General features: G+C 44.1%; 1 protein-coding gene across 1 annotated transcript in view; it reads left to right on the forward strand.

Annotated features, from left to right (window-relative positions):
• The window catches only part of IZUMO1 (izumo sperm-oocyte fusion 1), a 254,288-nt gene that overhangs the window by 104,546 nt on the left and 122,607 nt on the right, over window positions 1–27,135 (forward strand). The window contains exon 5 of the mRNA XM_086929367.1: window positions 15,790–15,882. Coding sequence (XP_086785493.1) covers window positions 15,790–15,882 — 93 coding nt within the window. The remainder of the gene's footprint in view (window positions 1–15,789; window positions 15,883–27,135) is intronic.

Genomic DNA, 27,135 nt, shown 5'->3' on the forward strand with positions numbered 1-27,135 from the left:
AGATTGAAGACTGCTGCTCAGCTAATGTAAATGTAGTAGCATTTGTATAGCACACCGAATCGACCCCCGAAGGGGTATCTCAGGCGCTTGTACGCATACTGCTGTGGAACCCTTCCTAGCTTTTCCCTGTGAAGTGCCCACTCCTGGGCACCCCCAAGGTGAAGCCAGGCATCCTTGCGTTGTTGAGTCCATCATGGAGATTAAGCAAGCTATTGCCCAGAGTTGCAGAGTGGGACTCCATGATTGGAATAGGCACCGAGGCGAGAATTATCAGGTCCGCGGAAATTGAGCCCAAGACCCGCTGAGGCGGGAATTGAACCCTGGTCCCATGCTAGACCTCTGCATCAGGGTCTGCTGCTCTAACCATTGAGCCACACTTCTCCACATGCCATGCTGTCAACATGTAAACCATGTATGCATTGTGCTAGTACTATTTTATTGATTTTATCTTTGCACCCTCAATTTGATGTTATGTTACCTATTTAAATACCTGCCATTTGAATGCAGTAGTATAATCAGGGGGTCCCTTATCTTGGTCCAAAGTTGCATTCTGTTCTTTAGTGGACCCTGGTGCTAAAAACTGCCTTTAACTTTTAGTGGCATTTTGACACTAAACTGGGTTTCAAGAAATAGTGGTAGTGGTCGGAGCAGTGGTTTTGTTCTCGCTTCACTAATGAGAGGGCCTGCTTGATCCTTAAACAACATAAATTGCCTTGTTTGCCAGGGTGTTACAACACTGCCTGTTAAGGTCATTTGGTTATTCCAGTTAGTGTGTGTAGCCATACTTAACACACACTGTGGGGGATCAAACCGGTCCTTATAATGTTGGAGAACCTTGACAAAATCCGACAAACACTACCTCTGTGAGGGCATTGTGCTTTGGGATGTGCTTAGTACTTTCGAGGAAGTGAATTAAAAAAAATGGAAAATGCCGTTATATTTGCCTGGGTGCTCTATATAACCTACCCCAATATCAAGGCCAGTGTGGAGTTAGCATATTACTAGAGAGAAAGAGAGAGAGTGTATGTGTATGTGTAGGTGTGTGTGTGTGTGCGTGTGCGTGAGTGCGTGTGTGCGTGCGCGCTGGGTCAAAGATAACACTGTAGCACACATGAAGGTATGAGTGCGCATTGTCAATAATTTTGGCCCGTGTATGTCTTTCTCAGGCATCAGTAAGGTAAACAAAACAACAACAGGGGCAACCATAGTAAAAGCATTTGTTTGTACTGACAGAACAGGTCCCACATGGATATAATCAGTTCAACATACCCTCACTAAGACACAGCAGATACAGTAGAAGCACCCACACTATGCTTCGTTCACACAAGAGTCACTTGTACAGCTAGCTACTTTCACCTACACATCAATTGCATCATCAGGACCCTGAGGTGGATTTGTCATAAAGGGCATCCAGGAAAATCTGTGGAGACCTAATTGATGCACACATGAATTATTCTCCAGGACCACAGGTTCTCGTATAGATTCATTTAGGTTGACTGGAAGAGGGGGATATAGTCAGGGAAGCTCTTGGCAGCAGATTGCACATTACTGTGGGAGGACAGCAGTTTCTTCAGCTGTGTAGCTCAGAGAAGGGTGTTGCTGGAATTGTGGAGACCAAGCTGAGCACACAAAGCATGCTCTGTGGCCGTGACATAAATTGAGTTCTTGTCCCAGTTCAGGAGCAATCATTTGTGGGAAGGGAGGGGATTAGAGCAGGTGGCAATGGTAACACTGGCCGAGTTTGAACGGTGATGGATTAAACCCAGATATTTTGACTGGGTGTGAGTGTTTGATTAATTCAGATGCTCCGTCCATCACCACCCCCTTTTGTACCGCTTTTGGCCGCCATAAGTGTGGCAGGGTATGCTCAGACGTGAGTCCCTTGCTCACTTTGCCACTGGATTCAAACCAGCCGGGCTGAAGACGGCTGGAATGCCAGAAACCGGTCCTCGAAGCTTGTTTCCGGTCCAGGGAAGACATGGCTTAGCAGTTCGGGCTGGACTGTTCCCATGAGGCACAGGGTCAGACTGATTTGCATATAGCCATGTCTGAACTGGGGTAGCAGAGTGGGCAAAAGAACAGTGATGGATTAAACCCAGATCTTTTGACTGGGTGTGAGTGTTTGATTGATTCAGATGCTCCGTCCATCACCACCCCTTTTATACCGATAATGGGTGCAGCGGGCACGGGGTCTTTCTTGTGACAATTCCCTTTGTAGGGTCCCTTGTTGTGACACATATAACAAGTAATAATTTTGTGTTTGGAAGAAAGTTTAAGTTCGCCCTTTTGCTTGTTTCCTACCTTGGACCCTGGAAAGTATCCCTGGGGTTTCCCCTCTAATCTGAAATAGGTCTAACATTTAGCTATCCCATTGGCTTAAAGCCATGCTGCTCCAGTCTTCTGTTAACTCTTTTAGCTAACAACTTATCAGCCAAAACTGTAAACCTCTCTTGATCCTTCTCTGTCAAAACTCACAGGTATCCTCCTTGAGTTGCTCTGTCTCCATCAACTGATTATGAGCATGCAATTCTTGGCCTCCATCCCTCTCACAAACTCATTGTAATTGTGCAACACATCATGGTCCAGATTTAATAAAGATTTGCTAATGCACAAGGTGGCACAATGCCAGCAATGTCTCTTAAATGTATTAACTTTTTAGTGAAAGTTATTTAGTGTTGGGAATGTGCCCTCTTTTCATCTTAAATAGCATTACTGGGGTGTAAATTGGGTGGGTAAGAGCCCAAATCTCCGTAGTTTTTGATGCAAAGACCAATCTAATTAAATTGGCAGACCGAGACTTTTCACAAAACGTAACCCCTTCTTGAAGTAGGCGTTACACAGGGGAGATACGTTTATTTCTCAAATACCCACACCTTATTTGTGTGCTACCGTGCAGAGGACAAATCCAACATGTGAGATATTTTAAAGTTTGTCAAAGCATAGGAATTAGTAGTGGAAGGGTAAGATATAATACATCAAAATAAAATAAATTATGAGAAGCCCAGTAAACATTACAAGAGTGGTGGTGGTTCAAGATCAAATTCGGGTTTCAAGGACCCTTATGACAGATTTGGAAATATTGGGCATGTGGTGAATGACAAGGAGTGTCATGGTTGTGAATGTGAAGCGTGGGGACACGCCATCTGGCGAAACCAGGCGCTTTACAAATTCCCTTATTATTATTATTATTATTAGATAGAGGGGCCACGGGCCACTTTGACAAGCTGTGTCGTAAACAGAAGTTCAAATCCGTAGAGAGATGCATAAGGTGTATGAATATGTGTGTGGAGGAGGAGAGTTGGGATACATGGTGAAGGAGAGAAGGTGATAATGAAGGTAACGTTTTAGTGGGCAATGAAGGTGATATAGGTCAGTCTCTATATTGTGACCTGGAAAATGATGATTTGGGCGATGGACGATTTAGGATTGCCACACACCGTTGTAATTGGAGATCGATGACAGCCCACATGAGAGGATTTTGTTCGGTTTGAGCTTTTTTGATATACATATTGGTGATTACAGGGTTGCTCCTTTCCAGTGTTGTAGTGCAAGTCTAGTAGAGTTAGGTTTAAGAATCTGGAGACTATTGGTGAAGTATTTGCAGCAACATTAAGCTGTGTGAAGTATTGTATGAACACTGGACAGTATTATAAGCTTGGGAGAGAATATCAGCAGAGAATGAAAGTGAGTTGTAGATTAAAAGACTTTAAGCACAGAATTTGAATGCAAAGAATGGAGAGGCTCGTTGTACATAAGGGTAGAATGTTTTAGTAAATGGAATGCAACAACTGAGGAGAGAACTTCATGGAATACTGGAAAATGGAGTGATGGAGGCAGTTAAGTTGCTACTTTTAAGCCCCAAGAATCTTACTCTCAGTCCAGGAATCCACTGGAACCAATTATTTCACACTTGCTTATATTCACTTTATATCACAATATCGATCTACATTTTTTCACAGTTTGCTTCAGAATTGCTATTAAAGGTCTAGAGAGAATATTGAACATGCATTACGGAGACGCGTCGCAGGACCAGAGCGAGGCAGCAGTGGGGGCAAACACCGTGGACTCTGAAGCCCAGAGTGCAGTGGGGGCCGTGAGCACACCTGCAGCCCCTTCCCTATACTGCCGGGGATCTTTAAACTTCTAGCGCCTCCCACTCCACAGCAGACGCGTCGCAGGACCAGCGTGAGGCAGCAGTAGGGGCAAACACCGTGGACTCCGAGGCCCAGAGTGCAGTCCGACTATTGGAGCTCCGGCTTTTGGCTACAGCCTATTCCCCATTACTTGCCCCCTCCTCCATCCATACTCATCCCATCTGACCTCCCCTAGCCTTCTGACCGCAGTGTCTTCCTCATTCCCCTTCTATCATGCATGCCCATTACTCATTAATATCCCCTCGTGCCTCCTCTACCCTGCCATCCCCTCCACTTCTATCCCTTCGTCCCTGCTGCCCTTTACTCCTTCCTGCTGCTGTCCTAATTGACCTCCCCACCTGGCTGCCCATGAGCACCCCACCACTTCTCCTGCAGCATTGCAGGCTTCCCCTCCTGACATGTGCCATGCTAATGCTTGAAAATGTCCGCATTCTTGCGCTGCAGCTCCTCCTGCCTGCTTTTGTCCCTCATGTGTGTCGGTAGTGTTACATTGCCTGCACACTGGCGTTGCTGTCCTTTGGGCAGCCTGTAGCTTGTGGGACACCTTTCGGCTATTCTTTGTAGGCAAACCCACTGGCGACATTCTCCGCACACCCCACCCTCAACTTGAAGGGGCCTCCCCGTCACTATACCCATGCGTGCCCTAGGCTTCTCTGCTCAAGGAGCTACCCCACCTACGCTCAAACTAGGTGAGGTGGCCCACCACTTCTTACCCGCTGCTAAAATTAAGGGTCGCGCACCCTCTGCATGGGGATGGCGCACCCAGGGCCGGCGCTAGGCATGGGTAGCATGGGCAGCCGCCCAGGGCCTCGCGCTCAGGTGAGAGGCAGGGGGCCCCCCTGCTCCACCAGGGCCCCCTCCCCACACATTACAATACACATCAGAGATGTCTGGTGTCAACGACCGCGTGGTGGCATTCCTGGGGGTGCAGGGGTGGGGAGGAGGAACAAACAGAGTGGGGAAGTCACAGGGCAGGGCCATCAATTAGGGCTCAGAGTGTCAGGGGCGAGGCAACACCTCTCTTAAGTACCAGCCATTCCTGTCTGCATTTTGTTGCTAGGTGACAGAAGGCCCCTTTGTTTCCAGGACCAGCCTGACACAGGTTAGGAGCAGTGGGCGAGGGGAGGAGGGAGCAGCCAGAGAAACTGGTGCTGGGGCAGTGTTTTAAGAAAGGCCTTGTTACTGCTTCAGGCCCGGGGGAGGGGGCCCCCTTTCCCTGGGCCTCGAAGCACTAGAGCAAGCTGCAAGGTCCAGGTGTGGGGCCCCCTTTCTCTGGGCCTCTAAGCACTATAGAAATCTGCAAGGTCAGGGTGTGGGGCCCCCCTTCCCAGCGCCTTGTAGCCACTACTCCCTCTTTCTTTTCCTTTCCTTTATTTGTTCCCCTGTGAAATGAATCCAAAAAAGAAAAACTTTTTTGCTGGAAAGGTCATCTTTTGTGTGACATTTCTCACTTCCAAAGTGCAGCCTTGAGAAAGAGAGAAATAAAAAATTCAAACATAAAAAATAACTAAAGCAAGACAAAGTGGGTCGAAAAGGGGCCAGATTGATTATATTCACACCTAAATCACATTAGTGCCACTACACCGAGTTTACCAGTGAAGCGCTACTTTTGTTTTCTTGTCTTTCTCTAAACAGCATTGTTTTCCCCAGGTGGGGAAGTGCACCATTTCTGGATGTACTGCAATACCTCCTTGATGGGCGGACTGGAAAATAAAGTGCATACCACTGCTCTGTATTCACAAATGTGGTCTTTTTAAACCATATTGCTTTTGTTTTGTAAGGATATATTCAATGGGCATTGAAGCAGGTCCGTTCCGGCCCTGTAGTCATGGCCTTAACTTTTCATGCAAAAGCACTCATTCATTTCTGAATAAGTGCTAAAGCGTCAAGGTAACCATGTTGTTCCTGCTTATATTTCACATGCTTTAATTAATCTTACATTCCTTATGAGTGTTTGCTTTTTCCAGAATGTTGGCACTTTTTTTTTAGGCAGCATATTGCTCTTGTCTAGTGCGTAATTTGAAATGAGTCGCCTCTAGGTGTTAGTAGCGGGGCACAATTGGGTTGTAGTTGAAGGCAGTGCGAGTTTCTCTCAGTGGGGTAGTATGGTGTTCAGTGGAGAGAGGATGTGGCACTATGGTCAGAGCTGCCAAATTTGGAACTGGGGAGACAGGTTCAGCCTTCATGACCAGTCCACCAGACCAATCTCCCTGAGGGAGCACATTTCCATGATAGACCTTGCAAGGACCCACACGACCTTAGAAGCCCTGGTGTCTTAGCACCAGCAGGTGAACCCTAGCAGTGGCAAGTGTGGGTTAACCTTGAAGGCCTGTCTACCACAATCCCTATTGAAGCCCACTGCAAGTCTTTTGGGGAGGCCTACGAAGCAGCACACCCTAGAGCAACAGTGACTCTGTCATTGAGGTCACAGGACCCTTGAGCAGGGAGGCTCTAGGGCGGTGCAAACGGTGAGATCGCATTGAGCGCTGACTTTGGGTCATGTTTGCGAATATATTATCTTTCTAAAAGCACTTGCTGCCTCCTTCCTGGTCTCCAGGAATTTTCGGCAACAACAAAAATGTCATGAAACTCCGGTGATCAATAATATACATCTTTGTGAGACCTGCACCTAGCTTTTCCATCTAATGAGACAAATGTAATCCATTTAACAGTTTTAAAATATATGAACTTATTTCATTTGTATATTTATCTTTTTGTCCATGTTACTGATATCCATGTTAGGTCTCTTCAGGGATGCCAAATAAGATCAATAGTCCTGCGATGTCACTTTCTATGATGTCACTTCTTGTGATGTTACCCAGGGCGGCTCCTTCACTAGGGCAGAGGAGCGACGCCCCACTACTTTCTCGCAAAAGCAGAAACGCAAAATGCTAAAATGTCCATTTTATGTTTCTGCTTCTAGCACTGCGAGAAAGCAGAAGTGTTTCGTTGGGGGCGGGCGGGTCTGTTTTAGGGCAGGAGAGGATTGCCTTGCCAACTGCTAAGGGCGCTGACTGTTCGGCCAATCCAGTCATGCGCACTCTGGCCTTCCTCTATGTAGGCTGCAATGCAGCCTACATGGGAAAAATGGCCTCCCCATAGGCGCCTGGCTGGTCGGCCTCCTGATCAATCACAACGCTGCCATTGCAGCAATATGATTGGCTTAGGGGAGGGGAGGGAGGCTGCCTGCTTCTTGTTCTCCACCCCCCCTTCCGAACTCCCGCAAGATCCTCCACCCGCGAGTCATGCCGGCTGCGACTGGAAGATATATGCAAATTAGAGGGGCCTCACATCTTCTCCTTCGCCCGGGGCCCCAGGAGTTCTAGGACCGGCCCTGGGCGCACCCAAACCCTTCTGCTCTACCTACCCCCCCCTGCTGCAGCACTGGCCACCCAATGCTGCTGCTCTGTCATAGAAAAAAGCTACGCTGACGCAGCCTGCCCCTGGAATCTGTACACCGTGTCCTATACTCGGTGCACTGCACTAACCGGTGAAATTTGTACATTGTGAACTATGTTATGTCATCGCAATGCTCCCTGAGATCTGTGCAGTGTGTATGTTCGCTTGTCTGCATTAGGACCTGTAACCTGTACACTGTGAACGGAGTATGGTGCACTGCACTGCCCCCTGGAATCTGTTCAGGGAACTATGTTCGCTCCACTGCACTAAGCCCCAACCTGTACACTGTGAAGAGAGGCCGGGCACCGCACTGCGCCCAGGAATCTGTACACCTTGAACTGTGCACCATGCACTCCTGACAAGGCTTGCTGTGCTCTTAGATCTTCATACTGCGCCCGCCCTGTGCTCAGTGATCCGTGCACTGCTCTCAGTGATCCGTGCACTGCGCTCACTGATCCATGCACTGCTCTCTGTGATCCATGCACTGCGCTCACTGGTCCATGCACTGCTCTCTGTGATCCATGCACTGCGCTCACTGATCCATGCACTGTGCTCACTGATCCATGCACTGCGCTCACTGATCCATGCACTGCGCTCAATGATCCGTGCACAGCGCTCTACGTTAGTGATTGCCAGTGATCCGCGGCTCTCGGCTGCCATGTGCACTGTTGCTGCATCGTGCAGTGGGGGTGACACTGATAGATGCGCACCTGCTTAGATGGACCGATCTTAGGGCGGATTCGAGGGAGGAGAAAGGGAGGCAGAAAGAGAGAGGCAGGGAGACCGCGCTAGAAGAGAGCAGGGAGACAGCGCTAGAAGAGAGCAGGGAGAAAGCGCTAGAAGAGAGCAGGGAGACAGCGCAGAAAGGGAGGGGAGAGGAGAGGGAGACAGGTCCAAGGCAAAAGTGAGACAGTTCAATGAAGAAATAACGAATGAGAGCAGAGACAGAGATGAAATAGATGAGGAATGAGGGGATGAAATTAAAAACATGAAAAAAGAAAGAAGGACAGCGAGGTCCACAATCATCCATCCATCCATTCACCCCCCCACCTATCCATGCATTCATCCACTGTATGGTCCGCCATCATCCATCCATTCATCCATCCATCCATCCATTCATCCATCCATCCATTCATCCATCCATCCATTCATCCGTCCATTCATCCATCCCCCTCCATGTGTCAGGTGTCCATGCATCCACTCACCATACGGTCCACCATCATCCATCCATTCATCCTCCCCCCACCCATCCATGCATCCATCCACCAGACGGTCCGTCATCACCCATTCATCCATCCACCCACCCAGTACCCATCCATGCATCCAGGGCTCAAGTCGGGGTACCACGCGGGTGGACGGCGTCCCCCCACTTATTTTCCCAGGACCTCGTTACTGGAGCAAATGGCGTCACACATTCACTCTTTGGCCTCTTTCGTGACATCACTTCCTGTCGTGACGTGTGTCAGGTGTGCTTCTGTGCTCGTATCTGGTGCGCTTCTGTGCTCATTTCTCCTACAAAGCTGGGACTAGTACTTCAACTCATTCCGTTTCGTTGTTGGGACGTTTTCAAGTCCTGTGCAGCACTGGAGCAAGTTGTTGTTGCCACTTTTGCCACTTTTACATCGCAGGATCGTTCTAGTGGCATGCGATGTTAATGTCATCGCGCCGTGCTCACATGCGTAATGAATGCATGCGATGCAAACAATCCTGCGATGTAAAAGTTGCGGTGCGATGGTACCGCGATGTGTTTACATCGATGTCATTGGTGTTTCCCCAGTGGGGGCCGTGAGCACACACCTGCAGCCCCTTCCCTCTACTGCCGGAGATATTTAAACTTCTAGCACCTCCCGCTCTGCGGGAGACGCGTCGCAGGACCAGCGCGAGGCAGCATTGGGGGCAAACACCGTGGACTCTGAGGCCCAGAGTGCAGTGGGGGCCGTGAGCACACCTGTAGCCGCTCCCATTCCTCAATGAAGACTATTTCATTGTCAGTAGTCTCCCGCGATGCGGGGCGCGCGCGGGTGGCGCTGGGCTAAGCCCAGGCAAAGGGCGGGCCGTCTGTTGCCATCAGGGGCCAGAGGAGGCCGGGCTGGGCCACCCCCCTAAAATCCACATAACTCTGTGAGTAATTACATGGTACTTTGAATAGTGCATACATCTGAAAGGCACTTCAGAAAAGACTTTTGTGGAATATTTTAAATGTAGCTACTCAGTACAAAACAGATTAATCCTTTGCTGTTTTAATGTACTATAAGATATTATTTTGTCTCTATTGATCTAATTGTAGCTGTGACAGCGGTTTTTTATTTCAGTCCTTTTTTTTATTACAGCAACATTATTCATTTGTTATCAAGGTATAATTGAGTGTATCTTTCATTTTTATTGGGATTGTTGTGCTGTATTAATTAGGTGGTGCTGTTAAGATTGATAACATTCCCTAGGCTTTCTCCTTTGAATCAGGCCAGCCCATTATTTTAAGCAATTAAGCACTGGTTACCTTGTACTATTAGTGTCCTGTAATGGCACGACGGAAAGATGGAGGTGGTTCAGGGATAGTTGAGACTTTAGATGCTTACCTGACTAGGGCAGAGTCAGCCGTCAATAAGGAAATTATATTGACAGAGGGTAGGTTATCTATGGACCCCACTTTTGGCAGGTTATCTGTTACTCCTACCTTAACAAACACCCGGATCCAAACTACCCCTCCCCCTGGCCAAGAAACGGTTCCCCAGACAGAGGACCATATTTCTTTATTAAATGATAGTATGTTTTCCGGTACGCCAGAGTTGGTACCTAGCCCGGTCAAGTCTAGACTACGGGATGGAGCACAGAAACAAAAGCTAGTTCCCAACCGTTAAAAAAAAAAAAACATATCATCCCAAAAAAAAACAGGGTAACCAAACAGAGTCATATAGATACAGGATGTACAGTGGTGACTATGGCGGAATTACATGACATAGGAAAGGAGGATCATAAAAACCCAATTAACAACGCCCAGAGTGATGGAGGAATATTGAATAGTGGTCACGGTGGGGGAGATTTTTGGGGGAAACTAGAGGGTATGATGCAAACTTTGCTGGAACCCATCATATCAAAACTAAGTGGGGTAGAGTCTAGTCTTTTGCTTCTGGAGTCTTCGCGGGTCAATTGTTTGAACGTGACAGGCACAGCACACACACAGGTAAAAAATACTCCCCCTCCTAGCTCGAAGGATAGGACAGCCGGTAACAGTAATAAGGTGGCTGATCCAGTGCCGAGAAGATCAAGGCCTATGGCTATAGCTGGCCCCAGAAAATCTTTTGGAAATTTGAGAGGGAACACACCCCCATTACAACCCTTAAGCACCAGGAGGAAATCGCCTATACCCGTTTCTAGTCAGAGGTCAGACGAGAGACCCAGTGTGGCACAAAGAGCTCTGGTCATTGATCTTCCACCAGAAGCCACCCCTTTCGCGGTCATATTGAGCCACGCTCCTGCTCTCCCATCAGGTGAGACTGAGAGCTATGAACAACTGCGGAACAAGACAACATTTTGGCTTAATCAATACCCCTGATGGGGCAAATATCTCTAATAATATAATAATGGTTATGCAGGGTTAATTGGATAGGTAGATCCAACAAGATAGGTAGTGGGGATTGTATTATTGTCAATTTTGATAATTCTCATATTGCTGGTCGCCTATTATCAAGAGGCCAATGCCACCAGCGGATGACGGGTACGGCAATTGAATTATTACCTTTAGGGTTTTTCTATAGGCCATTACCTGGGAGGGACCCGGTAAGATCCAACCAGGATGGAAACTGGCGATTGGGAGACTGGTCTAGGGTGAGATCTTTCTCTGACTGTCGCCCCCCCCTTGTTACCACAGAATACACTTAGCAAACCAAATATGATTGGGCGCGGACTCCCAGTCCATAACAGGTTCGAAATCCTGTCTGGCTTGGAAGCCTGCGATTGACTTGAGGAAATTGGTGATCAGGGAGGAGGGAGGAAGAATGACTTGGGAGTTGTGGAGGACAAACCATATAGGGGGAGCTCAAGCAATCTAATTTCTTGGAATATTGCAGGGTTAGCTTCCAAGATAGGGAACCCTAGTTGGATTGCTTATATTAAGCAATTTTTGATAATCTGTCTGCAATAAACGTGGTCGGCTGAATGTAATCTCCTTCTGGAAGGATATAAGGCATACTTTGTTCCAGCAATTGCCTCCAGCAGGGGAAGACCAAAGGGGGGACTGTTTATTTATATTTCTGTAGCTCTGGCATGTAAAGTACGTACTGTCCCTTCCTCTAACCCAGGTATTCTTGCTTTAACTTTAAAGGAGAAAACTGTATGGCTGGTTTGGTAAATGTTTAAAATTCACCTTCTTCATGTCCAGATCATAGTTATATGTTTGCTCAAAATGCTTTTATCAACACGTCTATGAGCCATAGCTTGCACAACCTTATGGTTATGGGTGATTTTAACATACATCCTTGTGGTGACCCCCTACTTACATGCATTTCTGAATTGAGTTGCTCTCGTACTCATGGATTTCACTTTGAGCATTCGGCTGAGGGGGAGTTGCTTAATGATATGATGAATGATTTTGATATGACACCCACCATGGCTCTGATGGACCCTTATACTAGATTTGGGATACCGACCTTCAAGGGCCATCGGAAGGGGACATTCGTTGATTTTGTGTTGATTTCATCCCCTATGCAGACATTTGTAGATTCTTTTTTAATTGAGGAAAGTGAATCCAGTGACCATAACCCTCTCTCGTTATGTTTTACAGGACCTTGGATTACAAAATCAGGGTCAAACCCCAAACAGGGAGTATTGAGTACAACCAATGGAAAGCGCAGACTTAGATGGACACAAGTTGTCCCGAGCTATTTTATAATGAGATTAAAGCGGTATGTGCAGATGAAACTGATACCTGCACACAGGGGGGGCATCAGTATACAAATGTGTTTGTAGCTTTCCAGAGGATCTCAGATAGGGTTACGGAGCTGTTGTCTGTGCCAATTAAGAAACAGACTAAGGTGGGCCCTAAGTGGTTTTATCATCACTGCTCAAAATCAGCTAGTAATTTAAGGGCAGCCCTAGCTTCTAAACCAAGAGTGCAGGCTAACGTAAAAATATGTCGTAGGGACTACAAAATGGTGTTAGCCAAACAGAAGGAGACCTTAAGGGATGAGGCATGGAATGAATTATTGGACCCTGAAACACTTAAGACTAGTTTGGGGTACAATGAAAAAAACATTTCTTGTCCAGGAGACAGGAGATGGTCTTGAATGTCACATATCGAAGGAGGATTGGGAAGCTCACTTTGAGCATTTGTATGCTTGCCCTTTGGAAGAAAACAATAGACTGGTATCTGATTTTAGTGGTAATACAATTATAATTGGTAGGGGTGAAATTCTTGAAGGAATGTTAGGACTAACACCCTGGAAAGTACCTGGCCCAGATGGTAATCCTCCTGACTTATTTAAGTCTGAGCCTTCTTTTTGGGCCCCAATTCTGGAATTCTTTTTTAATGCTGCGGCATAAAGCGGATGCCCACAGTCTTGGGGGTTTCCACAATTGTACCTGTTTTTTAAAAAGGGGATAAATGTAGTCCGCATTGCTACAGACCCATTTCTCTCATAGACTCCATGGTGAAAGTAATAGGAAGGGTACTGCTGCAGAGACCTACCACCTGGGTTTAGGACAATAACATCATGCCCGTCTCCCAGTATGGTTTCTGCAGAGGACGTTCTATGACCACCAAATGCCTTAATCTTTTCTTAATATTAAGTAAATACACAGTGGCATATAAGGGGACCATCCACCTCGCCTTCATGGACTTGTCTTCAGCTTTTGACTGTGTGAACAGGCGGAAGCTGTGGCAGTTCGTGAGGGCGAAGGGGGTTGATGGTGGTATTGTAGACTTTCTAGAAGATCTTCATAGAAATACCAGAGCGAATGTTAGATTTTCTCAAGATCTGAGTGTGACGAAGAATTTTAACATCAAAAGGGGAGTCCGACAAGGATGTATTTTGGCTCCCTTTTTGTTTCATTTTTATATTAATGACCTAGATAGCGTTCTTCAGGAGGTGGGGGCTGATTGCCCCAGAGTTGGACGTCGGGGTATTCCGGTCCTATTATATGCGGATGACGCAGTCCTCATATCTAGAATCGAAAGAGGCCTTCAAGCTCTTTTAACTGCTTTTAAGTCCTTCATGACATACAGCGATCTAACAATAAATAACTCCAAATCGTTCATTATGCAGGTAGGCCAGCCACCCAGAAGGAATTTTCTTTTTTAAGTGGGAGATGCAACAATTCCCATATCCAGCACGTTCTCATATCTTGGGGTCCTCTTTGACAATAAGTTAAACTGGGGCCCGCATGTTTTTAAAAAGAAAGGGGACGTTGCCAGGGTGAATGCATCGATATTTAACTTTGCATCCAAACTGGGGAAAAAGCCTGCTGGCGCTATGCTGCAATTATATAATGCCAAATCAGTGGCTACAGCAACATTTGGCAGTGAAATCTGGGGGTACATTGCGGGAGAGCAACTCCAGATTGCGGAGAATTCGTTTTTGAAACGCCTATTGTGTGTCCTGCAGAGCACGTCTAATTTAGCTGTCCACAAACAACTGGGGACCCAGTATGTAAGTGATATTTTTTCTCTGAGTCCACTGTCCTGCTGCTTGAAATTGTGGTTAAACCCCGATATCCCTCTCACGCACCTGATTGTAAAAGACTGTCTGTCTTTGGATAATGCACTTGCTATACCCTGGCAGAAATATCTGAAGACAATCTTCTCTAGCTTAGGGCATGGTGAGCTATTTGAAACTCCTGATTGCATTACCAAGAGGGACCCGGAGGCAATAAAACTGGCCTTCCTCCTGGAAAGGAAAACAATGAGGGAAGCCATAGAGATTCAGAAACCGAGTGTCAGGAAATATGTTATGTTAAAAACATCCTCATACATTGAGCCTTATCTAATGGGCGCTCTGACCTCATATAAACATTTTTTATTAACTAGATTTCGGCTGAATCAATTTTACTATTTGCTCTTCAGGCCACAAAAAGCTATTTTTAGTAAAGAAGCAGCTCCCTGCGGCTGCAACGGAAAGTCTCCGCAGGATATGCTGCATTTTATGTTTTTTATGCAAATTATATAAATATCCCCGTAAACGCTATCTGGTGTCACTTTTAAAGAAACTCAGTTTTTGTCAGATCAGACCAGCTATGATGTATTTACAATTATTACACAGTGATAGTATCCTCTATGTACTTGAGTTTTTAAAATCTATTGTAAAGTATAGAAAATGTCTGGACTTGTAATGAATTTTTGACAAAATCTTTCTGAGTTTGTATTTAATGTATTTTGGTCCAAGTGCTGCTAATCTTGTATTTTTGTATCTTGATTCGGCTTTCTTTAATAATGAATTTTATATTATTGTATTTGCACTTTTATGGTTTGTAAAACAAAACCGGAATAACGTTTCATTGATTGATTGAACATGCATTACTCATTTGATACTTTGATTGTGTCTTAAAATGTCTGCTAGAGTTTTTAAAAGTATTACAAAATGCAATGAAGAAGGTTTGAGCTATGGAAACAAAGCTAGACTAACAAAGCTGGACCTAAATTATATCTCGGGTTCCAGAAAATCTTCCTCCCATCCCTTCCTCTAGACATGCCATATAGTTGAGAATGCAACTCCTTTGCTGCAAATCTATAATATTAACTTGTAAATCAACTCAGAACATCTTTGCTGACTTCTGGCTTAATTGGCTAACTTTGTAATGCCATTTTTCCAAACTACACCTAAAAAGATCATAATCCTACCTGGAATTTTCCTATTTACGAAAGACAACCGAATGTATATTAAATGGACCCTATGGATGAACTAGTATGTATTTGTTAAAGTGCATTTGATAAACTGAAATTGGTTATAATTTCTCTGAAGCCTGGTTGAAGTTTATATCTATGTCTTTAGCCATTCTTCATCTACTTTATTTACTGTGGGATGTATGTATATGTATTATGCTAAAATGCACCGCAATGAGAGTTTGGCTTTTGAACCAAAAGAGCTGCTGCCAATTGTTTTGTATATAGACTTTCATTTGAGTGTGGCCTTTAGACAGCACTGCAATTTCTTTCGTTGTTTGGTTGTTTCTTCCGCCTTTCTTCCACTTTGATTTCTTTGTTTGTCTATTTACCAACCTATCTTATTTTTTTGTTTTACCGCAGGGCTCTTTCTTCAGGAAGTCTTGGAATGTCAAAAATGCAATAAGGCAGTGCATAATTGCAGTGCTAATAATGCACCTGATTTAAACTGTGGAGGTAACTGGAAGCCTTTTAAATGAAAGCATATAGCACAGTCTCTAACAGTAGTATTGAGTGTACCTTCATATTGAAATTGTGTTACAGTTTGAACTTTCACTTGCAATACAAAGACCTGGATGGACATTTGGGGAACTGGGAGTTGAGGGGCACTGCAGCAAACTAGTTATTTCTTAGTACAAAAGAGGATTCAGTACTGTGGCCGATGTTGAATAAGAATCAGAAGCAATGAGAGGAGAATAAATGTGTGAGAGGAGGAATAGGGTGTAAGTGTAATGTGTGGGGGAAAAGGGAAGGAAAGGGGGGAGATAGAAACAGAGAAAATAAGGGCCCACCTGACTTTCTCTTGTTTAGCAAGACACAATCTTATCCTTTTGTTCCGGTTTGAAGTCGTTCTTAGATCGCCTAGAGACGTCCTTATCTGTATCTGTCTTGCTACTCTCTATTGTTTTCACTGGTTAGTTTCTCTCCGTATTTTTTTATTGTATTGAACATTGTGATTTAGAGATGGTTGGTAGTGGAAAATGATCCTGTTTTTCGAGGACAATCAAAATACAGATAAAATTCACAAGTGGAATTTCCAAAGTGAATTTTCGGCTCAGAAAATATAATTCCCTTGAGAATTTAGTGAGATTTTCTACTATCACAAAAATTAAACTAATCTTTATATCATACTGTAGTAATGATATTATATATCAAATTTGTTAGAAATTGGGTTACTGGTTGACTGGGGTGTGAGCCTTGATCAAGCAGCAACAACAGTCCTAGTCAGGGTAAGGCACAATCAAACCCCAAATAAACCTGTGCTCAACACCCTTGGTTGCTTGGCACAGAGAAGGCAGGCTTAGAGACAATATGTAAAGTTTTTGTGCAACACTCCAAACAGTAAAACTGTGGAAAAAAACACAAACAATTCTACAGCAGGTTAGAAAATAAATCTGAATTTTATATATTAAACGAGACCAAAACAACAAAAATCCACCAGTAGACCAGAGTTATGAATTTTTAAAGAATAAACCGCAAAAAAACACCTGACAGCAGAAAGTGCCACTCGTGGTTTTCCGGTTATGCGGGGCTGGATCAAAGTCAAAAGTTCAGGCTGACCGCAATTGAGTGGGGGTCGGATACAGTCCCAGATTAGTTCAGCTGTAGTTTTACCATATCCAGTTTTGTGCCAGGAGTCCCGTTCGCATTGGAGAAGGTTACGAGGAGCAAGGAGAGTGCTGCAGGCGGCTGTCAGCGTGCTGCAAAGAGCTGGTCAGGTGTTGCGGATGGGCAGTCTGGAGCTTCATGTTGGTGTTCCCCAGGTTGTCGATGCTGCTGTGCGAAGAGACGGTCTGGTGGTGGTTTGCTCTGGATTTCGGTGTGATTGGTGTGGTTCTGGTGCGAACTGGCCCATTCGCAGTCATGAAGAACCCATAAGCTTGATTTCAAGATCCTGTGAGCCACACTAAGGGTCCTTGACCTAGGAGGAACCACTTGGGGCTCAAGAACTCACTGAAGGCAGGTATAGGAGCTGTTAGGGAGTCTTTTATGTCCCTCAGGCTTAAATCAGGCCAGCAGACTAACCCTTTGAGTCACTATGGGGTCCTGGGTTCAAGATGAAGTTGCAGATCTAGTTCATCTTCCTGAGTCAAGAGTGAAGCAGGTTAGCCAGCACAGTGGGACAGCAGTTCCTTTCGAGTTGCAGTCCAGCAGAGTGTCAGTCCCTGTAGCAGTGCAGCAGTCCACCTTCCTAGCAGAGTATCCACAGGTTCTGAAGTATGCTGAAGAGTTGGTGTCTGAGGGACAGTATTTATACCTAGTTGTGCCTTTAAAGTGGGTGAGAAGCTTCTAGAGGTTCCCATTTGAAGTCCCCATGCATTCTATCACCTCGCGCTGGCTTTAGACTAACTACAGGGGCTATGCAGCCTTTTGTGAAGATGCAGAACCCAGCTTTTCAGGTGTAAGTGAGGCTATGCACAGCTCCTCCCTCTTATCCTGCCAGTAATGGCCAATCCAGGAACAAAGATCCCTATTGTGTGTGGAAGTCTAGAAGGAATACACAAAGCTCAACTGTCAGCTACACCAAATCAAGTGACCAGAGGCAGGCTACGGACACTAAATGGCTAAGGCAAAGAAATGCCAACTTTCTAAAAGTGCAATATTCAGAATTGCAATGTAAAATCCAAGACATGTAAAAATTAAAAGTACATGTCCTACTTTTTTAACTACATTGCACCCTGCCTTCTGGACTGTAAGGGTCTACCTTATGGATGGAAACTAAAAACTAAAAACTAAAAACATTTCTTTATACTAAATAACGGCCCGTGCAGCCTGCTTGTGGCCCCTGCTTTCTGCCTCTCCCACTTTCAGCGCGTGGACACGCCGGTGTGCGTAATCGCAGCGCTCTATAAATGTCCCAATAATAATAATAATAATAATAATGGCTTATATGTATTGCAGAGGCAGGTTTGGGCCTGGCAAAAGGTGTATTTTTGCCAGGTCGAAATGGCAGTTGAAAACTGCAGACAAAGGTTTTGCAATGGCAGGCATGAGCCATGTTTAAAGGGCTACTTAAGTGGGTGGTGACAGGCTGAGATTCCATTCCACTGAATTATAAGTTGCTTGATTTTACCGCACCTGGGTGTTGCTGGTGCAGGGATACCTGACCAAATTTGCTGGCCAAAAATCCAGTTTTTAAAGCAGATGGGCTCCAGTGTAGCTCAGCCTCACTCCATGACCACTGTTCTCACCCCCTCTTGCACCGGCCTCTTTGTACATCGCTATCAACTGCTGAAAACATGTGCTAGTAGTGTCAATAACTACTGGCCAGTAACTACCTGGGAGTGCCCTCCCACTTGGGTAATATTGCTATTGTAAATCCAACCCTTAGAATTTGGGTTACAATTGTAAGTTTTATTCTTAGATTGTATATTTGTTTATGGCACTCTTTAGGTGGAAAGTTACATGAAACATGCCAGTAGGAGTTTTTTTGTAATAAGGCTCCGCCATTTTTGTCCTATCAGCATTCATCATAATGAGTGACTGGTTTTGAAGGTCAGTAAAACAAGACTATAGAAATTATGACAACAGCTTTTAGCTAAAGTGTAAATCATTTATAGGTATTGCCATACTTTTTTTAAATAATTGTTGTAAGGTCTGAAGTGATACAACATTTATTCTGCTTCCCCCTGATATGGAGGCTGCTGCCAGCGCATTTAATTCATGGATGGAATGCGCAACTGCTGCATCAACTAATAGCAGTCGGGTTTGCAGGCTCCGTTCTACCCCCTCCAAACCTTGGTTTTCCCATGCCCTCCGCGACCTCAAATCAGGCTGCAAAAAGCTTGAGAGGGCGTGGAGACAAGCCTATCTCCCCGAGGCAAAAAAAGATCTGCGGGCTGCGCAAAAAAAGTATTATGCAGCCATTAGATCTGCCAAGCGTAGCTATTTTACAGGACGTATTAACAAAGCGAATAACAACAGTAAGGAAATTTTTACGATTGTAAAAAGCTTTACATCTCCCTGTGCTTCTCAACCTATGTTATCTGCATCAAAGGAATGGTGTGAAGAACTATCTGAGTTCTTCATTGAAAAAATTGTTAAAATCCAGGATGACCTGCAAAAGGTTTGTAATGGCCCCACATTACCTTTAATTACTCTGCTTCCCTCAATGCCCCCACGCACTGAGCAGCTGGCTGAATTCACCCTCCAACTAAATTCTGATATCAACTCTACTATTGCTGCTTTAAAATCAGGATCTCCTTCTGACCCTTGTCCGGCTAGAGTATTTGCGGGCTTAGCAGAAACAGTGGGAAATGAGGTTACCCAGCTTATTAACCTCTCACTCCTTACGGCTACTGTCCCCGCTTGTTGGAAGCAAGCAAAATTGCTCCCATTGCTTAAAAAAAATGGTCTAGACCCGACCACGCCGTCCAACTTTCGGCCTATATCTCTGCTCCCAGCTCTTGCAAAAATCTGTGAAAAGACCGTCTTCAAGCAGCTGGATAATTTGTCGAATCAACAGAGGCTCTACATCCAGCTCAGTCTGGCTTTAGGGCCACTTATAGCACCGAGACGGCCTTAGTTGAAATCTCGGAGGCCATTCGGGAGTGTCTTGACGAAGGTGGCAGAGCGGCTCTGATTTTATTGGACCTCTCTGCTGCCTTCGATACGGTGCCTCACTCCCTCTTACTCGCCAGACTAGCTGATATTGGTGTTACCGGCCTTGCACTTGATTGTCTAACTTCATTCTTAGATAACCGCACACAACAAATTTGGCTGCCCCCTTTTGCCTCCACCCCTAAATTACTCTCTACAGGTGTTCCCCAGGGGTCCATCTTAAGTCCTCTACTTTTTAATGTTTATCTTACCCCTTTGATTTACCTTGCTGAACAGTTGGGTGCAAAAATTATGGCATACGCCGACGACACGCAGCTCTTGTTTACCTGGCCCACAGGCAATTTAGATACGTCGGTGGCCCAACATTGTTTGTCTTCTGTCTTTCAATGGTTAGCACGTGCCCAGCTGAAATGCAACGAAAGTAAATCTGAGATCTTGTTGTATGGCTCTTTCCCTGAGGACTTTAATGAGCGTCTCTGGCCTACTGACCTACCCCCTCCAAAAGCCACATCTGGCCCAGTAAAAAACCTAGGAGTCTGGTTCAGTAAGAACCTCAAGTTTGAGGACCACATTAAGAAACTCACGGGGGTTTGTTTTGCCACCCTAAAAACTCTACGTAGGTTCTTCCCTCTCCTGCCAAAAGAAGCTAAAGAGACCGTTATCCGCGCCTTGATTCTCTCTAGGTTAGATTACGCGAATGGACTGTTTGGCGGATTACCAGCATACCTGATTCACCGCCTCCAGGTCATTCAGAACGCTGCTGCCAGGCTCTTATTCAATGTTCCTAGGCGTTCCAGTGCTCACCCCCTGCTGTGTGCTCTCCATTGGCTTCCTGTTGCCCTCAGGATTCAGTTCAAAATCTTAGTGATGGCCTACCGAGCTATACATCAAACTGGCCCTATCTACTTGTGGAAAAGGTTCCGTTTGTATGTTCCTAATCGCCTCTTACGATCGGCCAACCTGTGCCAAATGTCCGTTCCCAAATTCAAATACTGCAGACTTGGCGGCCAATCTATTTCGGTAAGAGCAGCAAAATTCTGGAACACCCTTCCCCTTCACCTAAAAACTGCTCCGACTCTCAATGTTTTTAAGAAAGGACTAAAAACTCACCTTTTTAATACAATAGTTTAAACTTTTGTTTTTCCTATGTTCAGTTATTAGTCATTAGTCCTCTCCCAAACTGTTCTGCCTTCAGCGCGCCAGGATACTATTTTTTTAGTAATAGAGCGCGATATAAAAGCCTTTAATAATAATAATAATAATAATAATAATAATTCACCACCTTCTGAGCAGCAGACATTAAAAGTTCCAGCAACAGAGGACAACTACATCACAGAGAACAACAGAACTTTAAAGTCCCTATAAATGCCCCTGACTTCATGTTGCTCTTCTTTTGTTTTATCTTCTTCAACCTAGCCTGGAAACATTATTTCTTGACTGTTCTGAAAAATATACAAACATAAATGTATCCGTATTCCAAGTTTTCAATTAATCAAATACTCAACAATAAAAAAAGCATTTAATGCAATGTACAACATTAACAATCTATAACAGTCCTTCTTCCTCCCTGATACCTGGCAGGGTGTAATGGGCTAATGCAAGCCTCCTTGCCTTTAATAAAATCACACTTCTTTTTATAGTAAACCTTTAAGAATTGACATTTTATGCAGGAGACTAGCATTATACATGTTTAAAGTTCTTCAAAGGGCAGCGTGAAACATGAAAAATAGAATTTCCTAAACGTATCCGCATCCAAGCAATCTGCTGCCTTCAAAAAGACCTGCTTTAAAAGTTGGACATATTAATACCCGCCTTTTTCATAGCGGCCCTTACCCATCTTGCAATTGTTGCATTCAATACCAACAAACGAAAACAAAAACTGATCCATACCAACACTTACTTTTTCCAGCAATCGACATTTTTACTCCTTAATGGATTTAATGACACATAACTTAGGCACATTATCTAGGTTTGGATGAAATATAGTTGCAGACTAAGGGCCATATGGATCACAATGTTCTTTTCTGATTCTCAAATAGCGATTTTTTTCGAAAAAGCTATTTAAGAATCGCAAAACGCTATGTATGTAGGATTTGCAAATCATTTTGCAAATCCTACATATTCCTCAAATGCGATCGCAAATTGCGATTTGCAATTAAGGAATACCTCCCCATTCATTCATATGGGCTTAGAGCCCCATAGGAATGAATGGAAAGACATTCTCAATTTGCGATTCTCAATTAGAGAATTACAAATTGAGAATGCAATTTCAAGGGTGCCAGGGTGTCAAAAGGACAGCCTGTTGCACCCCTGAAATGTACATATGTGGCACACATACATGCCCTAAGGGCATGTATGTGCGCTTTGAAAAATCCAAAAAGTGAATTTTTCAAAGAAATTGCAAATTACCACCAACTTGAAGTTGGTGGTAATTTGCGATTCCTTAAGGCCAAATTGCACTTTTTCTGTGCCTCCTACATTGCATTTAAGGAATCGCTATATTACAATTCCTTAAATGCAATTGCAAAATAGGGAATCGCAAATTTTGCGATTCCCTATTTTGCGAGGCAGTTTTTCTTTAATACATACCATTAAGCCCAATTGCAATCGCAAACGCCAAAATTCTGCAAAATTCGGCATTTGCGATATGGCCCATAGTTTTCATTCTTTTATACATTTTAAACAGTACATCTGTTGGTTGATAAAATCTGTTTGTCATTTACAAAAGTCGTACATCTGACACCCTTCTAAAGGATATTGAACAAAATAAAGATGTTAATTTCTAGGATAGAACTCTTATGCCCAGATGCTTATTACAGGGCCTATCCTGAAACAACTTCACATCCACTGTCATAGCCCCTGGATTCGATCTCAAACTGACATAATTGGCTAACTGACTGGTCAATCTGGATGTGAACAGGTACCTCCAGAGAACCCAGAGGTTCTGGATTCTCCTGAGGACATACACATTCAGCTTCCAACTGCTGAAATCCATCTGGTTCCTTGAATACCAGTCTACCACTACATTGTGCATCCCCAGAAAGTACTCTGCTCTCAAACCAATCTTGTGCACTAGGCATAATTCCCACATTTACTGACCTAACTCTGTCAACTTCTTTGACCTGCAACCTCCTAGCTTGTTGATGTATGTCACAGCCTCTATATTGTCCATCTTCAGCAAGACAGAGGACCCTTTCAAATGTTTGAAGCTGTGCAGAGCAAAAAGCCCTGCTTTCATCACAATTTATTGGATCCTAAGTGGTTCCAAAATCCACCTGTACCTTGTTCCGAACAAGTCACACCCCTCGAAGTACTTGCATCTGTTCCCAGTACAAAATCTGGTTGTACCCCAAAAATTGAATGTTCATTCCACGTTTCCAAATTCTTCATCCACCAACTAAACTCCTTCTTTGCTTCCATAGATACTACCACACTATCCCCATGCCATAACCCTCATGCCAAGGCAGCTATCTTCCATCTTTGCCGAGCCCTGTAATGCAAGGAACCCGGACATATCACATGAATACTAGATGACAGAAGTCCTATCACATGCACCAAATCTCATCAAAACTATCTCTCCCTTTCTCAACACTTATCTTATCTCTTCTCTTATTTTCTTTGTTTTCTCTCTTGGAGAGGAAATATTTTGCTGCCATCATTTTGCAATGTTGTTGCAGAAGAGTAAAGTACACATTTTTAGGACTTCACAAATACCTTCCTCTACCATGTGAGAAAACAGTTTGACATGGAGAGTAAAACACAGCAGTAACAGCCTGTCAGATGGCTTCCAGTGTTCCATTACAGCTTCACCACACAGCTCTAATAAACAACTACAATGCTCACATTCCGTATATTCATGACAAATGTAAGGCACAACTGAACACCAAGCAATTCGAACTGGAGCTAACCATTTCTTATCAAGAGGACTGCTGTAACTGAACAGAATAAGATGTGTAACTTTGTCACAGACATTGTAGTTGGTGCTCCAAAAAGGTAAAATTGGGGCACATTAAATAAACATTTGTAAAAGAAAAAAGTCTGGCAATCTGACTGAAATGTACTTCCCACAGCAGCAGCAGTCTGCCTATTGATTCTTCACTGTTCTTCTGCAGTTTCATCGCAGAGTTCTAATACACAACTACATCATGACAATATAAGGCACTCCTGTACGCTATGTTGTCGCAATAGGAGCTTCTGAATTTAAAGCTTTTTGATTGTGTAAGCTGTACTAAATAGCATTGAGGGATTAATGCAAACATACTGTGACCTGTTTCACAAAAGGGGTGAGCTTAGTATGGGCTTTCAGTAATGTATGGCATTATATATTTCAAAGAGCTAAAACGAATTAAAACAAGACATCCCTACAACAGTTCATCATCCCCTTTCCACATCCATCCTCTCAAATGCTTAATACCTCCTCAACATTAAAAGAGTAATATTTTAGAAGGTGTAGAATTATTTTTATTTCTTCCATTTAAATTGACGGAGGTGGAATATTTAGAGGTGAAGGAAGCTATTGGCAAACCTAAATCATATTTAAACTGAAAAGACTTAGGCTCTGGTGAACAATGAGACCGTCTAAACCAGTTGCTATTTGGCCTTTTAATTTCTCTTTCTACTGCTCCCATTTCTTTTCATCAGTATGTACAACTCCTGGCAGGATTGTGCAATAGATTCAATCTCATTTTAATGTGAGTAAAATATAAAACATATTTAAAATGTATATTTAGTGCCTATTAAAAATGCCTCTATGATTACCTTATTCAAAAGTACATTCAAATGTAATCCAATAAAATATACTTTTAAATCAACTGTGTGAGAAAAAAGACACAACAATAAGGCAACTATTACAAAACAGTAAGAACTGACAAACACTACCAAATTTTCATAGATGGGAAGACTTAAATATATAGTACAACCACATGAAAATACATTTTTGGGATACTCATTGATTTCAGGAACATATAGCAGCAGATCTGAGTACCATTTTCAGATAGTTGAGCAGGAAAGTGAATTATCTAAAGCAGAATGTGTTCAAGGGCAAGCACATTATGTGAGCTAGAGGGACACTGTAGGTCTTTTATGAACGCTCTAATTTGTCACAGGCAGCAGTTAGGGAAGGAAGGCTCATTGATTTTTCCACTCTTTTTTAGTCCAAAATGCTTCCCCACATAAATGTTTGCTTCCAGTGTTTCGAAAAAAGCGATTTCACACAGTGAACCATCTGCCTGTTGGGACTACCTGCGCCTCATTGGAGAAAGCAAAATCTTAGGGGCATATTTACAAGCCCTTTGCGCCACAGGAACGTCATTTTTTTGTCACATTCCCATGGCACAGAGGTCTTAGCCATATTAACAAATCCACGTTAAACCACCCTGAGTGGCTTTTAATGGACTTGTTGATATGGAGTATGGCGAGACAGCTCAAGTCTCTGCCTTGCCTTACTTTGCGTGAAAGAAGCATTTCATGGGTGTTGCTGTGGGTTTTCCCTCGCAAAACCCATGGAATTTGATGCTGCCCCAGATATACAGCACCAGGTAACCCTAGGGCAGCGCCAAATCCTTGTGCCTCTCTAGAGTAGGCGTAACGAGGAGAAATATTTACATTTCTTCTTGTTTTTTCCTCTTTCCACGTGTGCTGTATTCTGCAGCACACATGAAAAGAGGAAAACACCTCTTGTGATGATTTTTGTGGAGGAATGTGCCTCTTCCTGCACAAAAAATAACTATGCAACAACAAAGACACCCTTGTGCAAAGGTGCCAGGTGACTGCAGTGGCGCACAGCTGAAAAATGTGTGCCGGCACTGGCTGAAAGGATAGGAATGCACCGTATCTTGCAAATACAGTGCTTTCCTGTCCTTTCGAATTGGTGTATATCAGTGCAGCAAAATGATTTACGACACTGCCCTCTGCCAATTCATTGTAAATACGCCCCTTAGAATGCTTATTGTATTGCCATCCTTTTCACACAGCTTATCACAATAGAAATGTGATAAATTACCAAGTAAATATGGCCTAAACCCTATTAGAACATTGGAATGTTGGGAGCTCCATTGCAGACAATGGAGTGCTCCCTGCTTCTACGGGCCGGTAAAGGCCCGCAGAGCAACATTCCAATGTTCTTCAAAGGCTTCTCGAAGTTTGAGGGGATTTATATCCCCTCAAGCTTCGAGAACCCTTTGTTTAATTTGTTAGAACATTCTGCCCTTTAGTGGCAGAATGTTCTAATAGCCTTACAGCCCTTCGTAGCAGGGCTATACCGGCTATTAAAGTCCCGCTGTTTCGTTAAAGTCCCTCGCCTTCGGCTCGGGCCTTTAACGAATCAGCGGGCCTTTAATAGCCGGTATAGCCCGCTACGGTGGGCTATAAGGCTATATTAAGACATTTTGGAAGCGAACCATAACAAGCAGTGGCAAAGCTTACTGTGCTATTACACATATTGTCAGCTCTTTAGAGCAGGACAAACAGGAGGAATTCAGCAAGAGCAGGCAGAAAGGGTATAGTTGCAAAGCAGTATCTCTTTCAGTTCAATGCAAGTACTTCAGTGGGGGTGGAAGGAAACATCAAGAAAAACAATTGCATTAGGTGAGAAATTATTACTTCACTGGGCTCAGTCAAAACGTGATTGACAAAGTCTCAAGCCAATGCCTCAAACAGCTGGTTAAAGAAAGCCAATAGTTAAAAGTGGAAGTCGCAAAGCTCATATCATCTCGCGGCCTACCCTGCATACCTGTGCCGCATAACCAACACCAGCCAAAAGGAGACATTTGTCCTAACCAAATATGTAAACACGACAAAGCCTTTAGGTGCTTCAGTTAATAAATGCTTCCCCTCCAGTACCCGAAAATTGTCAGAAACTAAGAGAACCTAGTTGCCAGTAATGAAACATGAGCCTTGAAAGCAAAAGCATTTTGCAAATACGCCATTAATGAAAACCAGACCATGTGCAAATTAGAGATAAAGCAGTTGATTCAGAGGACTATATATCAATAATAAGTCGTATTATAAATATCATTCATATTAATGTTCAGGGGTGTGAGAAGACTGCAGAATCCCAATTAGTGGTGGGCTAATTGCAAAACCAGGTAATAGGGCGAAGCTTCTATGGCTCTGTCATGACCCCCGGAACACTGGTAACACCATGTGAAG

Source organism: Lissotriton vulgaris, chromosome 7 (genome assembly GCF_964263255.1).
Source record: "Lissotriton vulgaris chromosome 7, aLisVul1.2, whole genome shotgun sequence".
In the NCBI taxonomy this organism is placed as follows: domain Eukaryota; kingdom Metazoa; phylum Chordata; class Amphibia; order Caudata; family Salamandridae; genus Lissotriton; species Lissotriton vulgaris.